Here is an 8,977-nt window from a genome sequence, read left to right on the forward strand (position 1 = left end):
AGAGGCCAAACACAGTCTCCACCACCCCCAAAGCCTCCATCTCCTAGCTTCGAATTGGGTTTATCTAGCTTTCCTCCGTTACCTGGGGCTGCTGGCAATTTAAAGACCGAAGACCTTTTTGAAAACAGACTGTCCAATGTGGTAATAGGAACGTCAAAAGAAAGAGTGAGTAGCAAGTGTTCATTTCTGGGGAAACAGAATGAACAGAATTTCATACCTCTTGTTTCTTTAAATTTGGTGTACTGTACGTAGAAGAAATTTGCAGTTTCATGTGGGTCATCAGAAGTGCAGAAGAGCTCCTCCCTCTTAACAAAAACAAAAACAATTGTTAAAATGTTGAAATGCAGCTGCTTTCCACTCTTACCTGAGAGTTTGTTGGGCTATTCTTTCTGAGAAGGTGTAGAGTTTGTGTACCAGCGTAAGTAGATGTTAATAGCAGAGATCAGAAAATGAGCTCTTTACTGTTATTAATGGCCTTTTTGATAAACCTATGTGAAAAATATATGGTAAACTTTCCTCCTGTTCAGAAGTCAGACTTCTGGATTGCGTGTGAAACATTTTCAAGTGACAAACTTCTAAGCACTGAAATATAAAGAAGCTGCCTACGTGATCTTAGTACACTAGATATCATCGCTGGAACAAGAACAAAACAAGCTGGATCCAGGAGTTGTTATGTAGCTTAGTAAGATAAAAATACACCAGAATGATTTGGCAATCAAATGTTGCTCTGTAGAGGTAGTAGAAATGCAGTTGAAAATTAACGTTCAATGGTTGTTCCCTTCTTAGAACTGCCTCTACCACCCCCATCTGTGTGTGTCAGCGTGTTCTCCATCAAGAGTGATACAACCCTGTGTGCTATGGAACAGATAGCATAAGCTTCTTTAGCCTGCACTATTTTGCTTGCTCTAGTGTTAAATTAGACTGCAGAAAGATATTTTTTTTTTCATGGTGCCCAGGGCTGTTAGGGAAGGCATTCGTTGGTAAAGGAAAGGGGAAGTAGCAGGGCAGCCTCCATCCAAAGGAGATCATTCAGTTCTGTGATTCTGAGATCATATAAGCTTTTATGTCTCTTGATGAGAAAAGAGGCAGCAGCACTCCAAGGTGTTTAGGGTAATATGCAGAATAGTGCCATGATAAGAGCACTGTTTAACTTAGTGTCAGCCAGTAATCCAGATTGTGATCTGTTCTCGTGGTTTGTGCGTGTGTAAATATTTTAACAGCATTATTTATGAACTGACTTCTAAGCTATTATATTTCAGGTTTCAAACATAATTCCAACTACTATTCCACCTGCTATTGCTACTACAGTTTAAAGCACACAGTTCCTGTGGATCTAGTACTTGCTTTGCACTGTTCTTAATGTGATGTATTTGCACCTATTCTTTGTAAAGGCAGTCTTACTCAGGCAGACACTGTTTGTACTACCACAATGCACTGTCATATATCGTGGCTTCTTTTTATGCCTTGCGTGAGTGAATTGTCTCTGTACCACTGTGTGGAACAGGGGGATTGCACTCTTTCCTTCTTGGCATGAATAATGAAGAAGATAGCAGTAACTGGCTCCAAAGAGCAGTTGTGCTCTGTAAGTAAGGCTAACGCTGAAATCTTGCCAATTTACACAGGGAACTTTTCTTCTTAAACTCAGCAATTTTTATGTTGCGTGATGTAGAGTGAACAGATGCTGAAGTAGACTTACGCAGCTCTGCTTTTGTTATAGACCAGCAAGACCTGTGTACAGAAGCAGAGAGGAGTTATGTGCTATGATTCCCAGCAGTTGTTATCCAGACTTGCCATCTTTCTGATCTTGGCTTTGTAGTGCTCTTTTAGTAGCTCTGGGGAATAGGGGATGTTAATGATCACACATTTTCTAACTGGGGAACTGGAGCTCTGTCAGATCAGGGGCTGAGTTTTTTGGCCTAAAATCAGCACTTGCGTGTCTGCCTCACTTGAACCTGTTCTCACGTAACCATGTAGCTGTGTTTCAATGAATTGGAGCCAGAATGCTCAGCAACTTGCAGTGTCAAGCCTTGGAAAATACTATCATAGCGAGTAAACCAACAGAAGCTGTTCTTTTATTTCTAAACGTCTATCTTTTAATGTTCTACTTTGACTTCAGATAAAGCAGGGTTAGATCCAGGGCAGTAATGTATACTGCCTGATTTAAGCATCATCAAATGCTGTTTTCTTTTCTAGCAGTGACTAAAGGACTCTGTTTTGTGACCTTTGTATGGTGGCTGGCCTTAGGAGGAGGTGGATGGCTGTTTTGTTCCTTCTGTGCCTGTGTTCTGCCTACCACTGTTATCTCTCCTTTCTAGCATCAATTCTAGTTTTAGAATCAATCAGATCAGAAGCAGTACAAAACCCAGTGCTGTTTAAAAACAAGTGAAATGGTTAAAATGATAGAAATATTTCAAGCTACAAGAAGCCTTATTTCTTATTTCTTTTTTCTTCTTTGTGACAATTTAAAGTCGTGTGTGCTGTGAATCTGTTTGGCCTTTATCTGGAAGGATGATATCACTTGACATTAGGAAAACCTTTTCAGAGCTATAGAAAAAGCCTCTTCTGGTTGTTAGCAAATTGGAATTTAATCATAAGAAAAGAAACTTCTAGGTCATACCCTAGTTTGAAAAAACTTCATTTTCGTAGGATTGTTTGGGTTTTAGCACCACTTATTGAGATGATTGATAACACTAACTCTAAAACTTTGCAGAAGTCGATTTCTAGTGCATTGTGCCAGGAGACTTTTGTTGCAGTAAGTAAACTATGAGTATGTAAACAGATGCAAAGCCTACTTTGTCACCATCGTGTGCATAATTCCCTGGTTGAAAGAAATGATTTTGTTATCCAGAGATGTCCTAAGAGGAAACATGCTTCAGACTTCTTGTGAAAGAGCCATAGTGTGATTTGTGTTGCTGAATAATTGTAAGGGGGAAAAAAAATAGTTCTAGTCAATATGATGAACCCTTTTGGATCTTCCTTTAGTTAACTTACATTTTAACATGTAAACTGTGTGCCTGAAAATTAATGCAATCCGCAAACCATAGTAATTGGGTACTGTGATTGCCTCTTTTCTCCTTCAGAACATTAATGTGGATGCAAGTACAAACACTACTCCATCGGGAATTCCTCGCGAGCCACTGTTGCCAGCTGCTTCTACATTGCCCAGGACGTTTGAAAGGTCTCCTTCACCACCCCAGTCTTCGGAGTAAGAATTTAACTGTGTATCTCTCAACGTGACTCTCAGTCGTGTTTGCATTTTTAATTATCAGAAGGCCATACATAACACTGTATACAGCTAAAATTAATCAATTAATTACATTTCCCAATTAAAGTATTGGGAAAATAAATGTTTTTTTATTTAATTTCTGAATAGTGTCACTATTATGATTCAGACTTCAGTCAACATAAAAAGTTTAGCAGAAAAATTTTAATCTTGACAAGTATTAAAAAGAAAAATTTTTGAATGTCTTAGTGTCTTATATTTAGGTAGCCTTGAAGCATAGAGTAAATGCAGGATCCTGTGGGCAGTATCATTGTCCTCACAATAAAGTTTTCATTAAGACTTGATTTGAAATCTGCAAGTCATATTCAGATGTTTGTGTAACAGGAGTAAAATAACTGAATGCCAAATGCTGTTGGAATGTCCCAAATAGGAGATTGTGTCAAGTTCCATGCTAACTTCTATTTGTTTATAATTTTGTAATATTTTTAAAAGGAATGCTAATCATAGCTGTAACTTGCTGGCACACTCTAAATTGTAGTCAGTCAAATACAGTTCTAGAGCCTTTCTTAGATTGATCATTTGTCCTCAAGTTTCAGTTCTCTTGACTTTGTTCCTGCTGGATGCTTTACAGGGATTCCAAGGTTGTGGATAAACAGCAGAGAGAGACACAGAGTACAGAAAGGCTTTCTTCTTCCACACTCAGTACTGCATGTAAATCGGTACAAGTCAATGGCGCTGCCATAGTAAGTGATCTTATTATTTCACTTTCTCTTAGTGATCCAGTTTGATGCCTTTAACAGAATATTGTTTCTATTGCTGTCCAGTGCTGCTAAATCATACGAACCGAGAATCTTTAAATCACAGCCTAACCTTGTGATTTATTGCAGAAGTATTAATAAACCCTGAAGTTGCTGAAAACAGAGCTATGTCAAACATCAGGCTGTGTTAATGGCCTGTGATTATTGTAGTTCCGCAATTAACAGTGCAAAAAATATTCAAGATTACTTCTGATAAAGTTCTACCTGAACACTCTTCTAACACGGAAGTAATCTCTAGTCAGAAGTATTAATATGTTTTTGATATTTAAGCCAGAGTGCTCATGATCTTTCAGTTGCTTTAGAGTTTACTTGAATTAGAATTTTTGTCCTGTCACAGTATCCTGTTTTTCTGGAATACTGTGTTGTATTTACCTTGTCTCTTGCTCTTGTTTTCTGTACTACTTCTGTAAACTTCATATTCAAACTCTTATCTGCATGTTTAAGCATAGTAGTTGCTTATGACAAAATATTTTACCTTTCATGAGTTAAATGATTTTTCCTCTGGAGGCTTTATCTCTGCTGTCCTGTTTGCTATTGGTTTCACAGGAACTGCGAAAACCTAGTTACGCAGAAATTTGCCAGAGAACAACTAAAGATCCTCCTACATTGCAACCACAGAAAGAACAGAAGCCAAACACTGTAGCATGTGGGAAAGAAGAAAAAAAGCCCACAGAAACAATAGAGAAAAACAGAGAACCTCCTCCTGCAAAGTCACATCCAGGACAACCCAAAGACCAGAGAAGACAGTCAGGACGCAGATCGTCCCCTCCCGCTGTTGGCAAACGCTTAAATAAAGAACAGAGTACCCCTCCGAAATCTCCTCAGTGAAACTAGCACCTGGGAGGGATTCAAAGAGGTCTGCTTCCCACAAATTAAACCCATGTTCCCACTAAGATACCTGAGAATGAGTTGCTGGTTAGGAGCTTGCAGTGATACTAGGCATATAACAATGCCTGCAAGTTATTTTTCTGTGAAATACTTTTTCCCCTCTTGAACAAACATTCTATTTTTTCTGGATATTTCTGGATAGTTGTTCTAAACCTTACCTTTAGGTTGGTGCTTAATTGGAGGTGAAGCTTAGTGTGATTATTTTTTTCAGGATGTAAAATATTTGTCTTTAAAAAAAAAAAAAAAAGAAGCGACTTTTTATTAAGCCTCTCTGTGGCTGTGTGAGTGCAAGCTCTGTATAGTGAGTTTTTTCTAAACTGTTAAGCAGAAATGTGCTGCTGCAATATTTTTAATAAACTGGTCTGCAAGTACATATCTAAAGTGTCCAAAAGATTGATAACGGCAGCTAGTGTGTAGACTGCAAGAAGTAGGTATATTTTACAAATTGGTATGTGACCTTGATTTTTTTTTTATTAGGCTGCTGTACTAAATGTCAGCAAATGAACTTGCACTTTTAGGTTAAACAAGTAGTTGTTTCTAGCATTTTTTAAAACCTAATCTTTTTTGATGTTTTGCACACACAGAATGAATCCCACGGGGCACCATGGCAGTCTTTCTAAAACACTTTCTGATTTTGACTTACTGCAAGCAAGTAACCATCTTCTCACTCCAGAATAAAACTGATATTATAATTTGCAAATACAAAGCACATTGTGAATAGAAAGAACTAAGTCTGTGAGCTTCTATGGTGGTGAAGCCTACTAGTGGATGTTATCAGGAGAAAGCACTGTAGCCTTCTTGTGATAACCTTAGCTTCCCTGTGCTTGTAAGGGAGTTAACTGAGTCAGCACTGTACGTTCTGGTTACCCCTGTGCTCTGTGTAGACTTTTTCTTTTTTAAATTCTGCCCCAAGTGCTCTTTGAAAGAGTTCATATCTTAGTCAGCTTCGTGTTGACGCCTTCCTGTAACTACAAGCATTGGCATATAGAGTGAAAAACTTCAAGATGTGAGATAATGGTGTTTGTTTTGTGTGGTGGAGGAAGAGATCCCTGATGCTTACCTCTGGGATGAGGTTTCTCACACTTACTTACTTTAGAAGTGATGCGCTTTCTGAAGGACAAGGATGCACTAAATTAGCAAGTTTCTAATAAAGTTGAATATAAATTATTTTTGTTTCAAAAATGCCTAAAGCTTTTCTTTAAGTGTTTAAACTGCAGGAAGTCCAGACTAAACTCATTCCTGCTGACTATGACAGTACAGTTTATTCCACAAAAATGTTTATTTAAACAACTGATTTTTTTAAGAATTATTTCCATCCAATATTTAAAGACTTGAATTTTATTTAAACTTGAAAATGACTTTGCCTTAACTTTTGTACAAGACAGCTTAGAGTTAATGAGGTCTGACCCCATTGAGGGTTAGCGTGAGTGGAATACAGAATTACTCAGTTGCAGTATGTATCTATTGTCACTGGTCTTACTGGGTAAACATACTGTAGTACAGGAACTAGCAGCAGTTTTTGTAATATACCTTAAAGATCTTAAACAGTTGATCTTTTTCAGATTGTTGAAAAATCTGTAAATGCAAATAGTCAATACTGTATTAAATATGTGCACTTGGAAGTGTGTGCTTTGCTTGTACAGTTGTAAATAATCAGAACATATAAAAAGGTACCCTAAAGAAAAAAATCTGATAAAAATTATTGATATTATAAATGTTGCTGTTGAGCTGGATGTAGATAAACTAAATGTTGTGGTTTGAATATTACTTTAATTTGTTGTTTTTTCTTTTCCTTATTTTATTCTGGTGTGCTGAACTGACTCTGCCTCTTCACTGCAAAAGGGAAATGGAACGAAAGTCTTATTTGAAAGCCCTCGAGTGTTTTCCGAACCCTCTAAAAAGTGATTTAACCAATTCAGAAGTGTTCTGCAATGTAAATAGTGGATCTTAGCAGAAGTTGTAATTTTAAGTCATTAATAAAAAATGAAATGGAATTGGGAAAAAAACTTTAGACTGCTAAGAAAAATGTACACTGAGGCTTACTTGTCTGCTTTCAAGAATATCAGTGCTTTCCTCAGCGTATGATTCATAGAACTGTAAAGTAATTCTAGAGGTAACTTCTGACAAATTTCCTGTTAGGAATCAACCAGTAACTAGTTGACCTTTAAGTCCAGCCTGTTGTATGCTGCGGAATTGGTTGAAATAGGGCATGCTGGAACCCATTGATTTTCCTTGTTTAAAAAGCACACTTTGTGAATGCTGTGGAAGGAGATAGGACTCTTGACAACATCACCAAAACAGCTCAACTAGTTCTGTCATTGGATTTTGATGCGCTTATCCTTTCCCGGTGGCAGTGAAAGTGGTAGCTAGGTTTGTGTATGGTTAAGGCTGGCTGTATGGTTCGTTTTGTTTGCCTGCTGAAAGTGAAGGGCTTACCAGCTGCAAACAATCACAAGTGGTTACTTACAGACTGTGTACAGCTAGTCGTAATGCTCAACTGGTACATAAGGTAATCTCTTGAGACCAGCAGGATGTGTTGTGCTGTTCTAATGTATTCTGCTGCCATTTGTGCTAGGTCAACACACTGTAATTACTGCTTACCCAGCAACAATCTGTTGCATCGAAAGTTTAAATCTTCCTCTGACGTGGTTTTTATAGCTTTTAAAAAAAAAAAAGAAAAAAAAAGAAAAAAGAAAAAGTGACATGCCAAATAGCTGTGTAATGTACAACTTATCCTACTGCGTTTTACTTTGGAGATTTTTTTTCCACTGAATGACAAAATGGAGTTTTCGGAATAGAGTTGTGAAGTTGCATGCAGACTGTTGCTACAGTGTATAGCGATGTTAAGATGTGGCTTTTAAATGGAAAAACCTCCCAAAAGCAGTAGCTGAGTTAAAGGTCTGAGGATACAGTAATTAAAATTGGCATTTTACCTTGTAGAATTATGTGGTGCTGCTTTTCGTTTTGAAAGCAAGTTAAATGGGATCTGAGACTCTTCAAGGAATGAAAAGAAAATAAAACCAACAAAAGTTGCTTTTTAAACTTAAATCTTGTTTCAGACCAGAGACCCCCTGCTGACATTTGTCACTTGCCACGTGGCAATGTTTTATGTTGCTGCATTATCCTTTTAAAGACTTAAGCAGTTGTCACAGAAAGGCCCTTGTTTGAGTGTGGTGCAGTGTATCACAAGCAACAGCTGACTGTAATGGTGCATACCTATCTCTGTATCTCCTTCAGCTAGTACAGTTAGATTTCATGTGCTTTGTAACCTATTACACTAATAGCAGCAGACAATCGAAGATTTCCAAGGAGACCTAACAGCTGCCAATTCGTGAAATACAAGTGTAATATGGAAGCCTTCTTGAGGGTTTTTGTTTTTGTTCTTCTTCCATTAAGACTGGAATCAAGCTTACATGTAAACTATCAGTAATTTAAGTTTCCTTTTGTGTCATAAAATGTAAAACTGTCTAATTTGAAAAAAAAAAAACAATGTAGGTTATGAAAAATAAAGATTTAGGCACTGTTGAATTCCTGATTTTTTTTAATTAAACCTTTCTTCAGTAGTTCTTAATTATGTTTTGTCTTTTGCTCCCATTTTTGGAACTTGCCTATTTCTGATTTTGGGGGGAAAAATGCTTATGGTCCTGTTCAGCACAGCTGTTGCAATCATCACCTAAGGCTGTGCAGCAGCAGAAACACCTGTGGTAGGACTGGTAGAGGCAGCAGTGCCTATTTGCTGAATATGATCAACTTGAGGGATTAAAATAGGGGGAAAAAGCAGGAGCTGAGGTAATGTTCTGTTTGCTGAGGGTTATTGTCTTAGTGGTTTCTTTGGAATCTTAAATAAGGTCCTGACTTGATCTTAAACATGCATTGTGAACTTTGGGTTAGGGCTGCAGTTGCTTGGATCTGGAAGCGTCCTGGCAATGAGGCAGGTTGTGCCTTTGGGAAGGAAGAGCTCCCTCAAAGCACACCTGTTTTGGAAATACTCATAACGGGTTTTCTCCTTCAGATTTGCATTTCGTTCAGCTGTATCTGATCAGCTTTA

General features: G+C 37.7%; 1 protein-coding gene across 7 annotated transcripts in view; it reads left to right on the plus strand.

Annotated features, from left to right (window-relative positions):
* The window catches only part of LARP4B (La ribonucleoprotein 4B), a 52,778-nt gene extending 44,321 nt beyond the window's left edge, over window positions 1-8,457 (plus strand). For 5 of the 7 annotated variants that reach the window (XM_042888424.1, XM_042888419.1, XM_042888421.1 and 2 more), the window contains 4 exons: window positions 1-165; window positions 3,081-3,205; window positions 3,855-3,966; window positions 4,579-8,457. In XM_042888424.1, the coding sequence (XP_042744358.1) occupies window positions 1-165; window positions 3,081-3,205; window positions 3,855-3,966; window positions 4,579-4,869 (693 nt within the window). In that variant the 3' untranslated portion in view covers window positions 4,870-8,457. The remainder of the gene's footprint in view (window positions 166-3,080; window positions 3,206-3,854; window positions 3,967-4,578) is intronic. The other 2 variants (XM_042888425.1, XM_042888420.1) reach the window with 1 other exon arrangement.
* Window positions 8,458-8,977: the final 520 nt, after the last annotated feature.

This window comes from Lagopus leucura, unplaced genomic scaffold (genome assembly GCF_019238085.1).
Source record: "Lagopus leucura isolate 7727_CA_CO unplaced genomic scaffold, USGS_WTPT01 Super-Scaffold_100157, whole genome shotgun sequence".
In the NCBI taxonomy this organism is placed as follows: domain Eukaryota; kingdom Metazoa; phylum Chordata; class Aves; order Galliformes; family Phasianidae; genus Lagopus; species Lagopus leucura.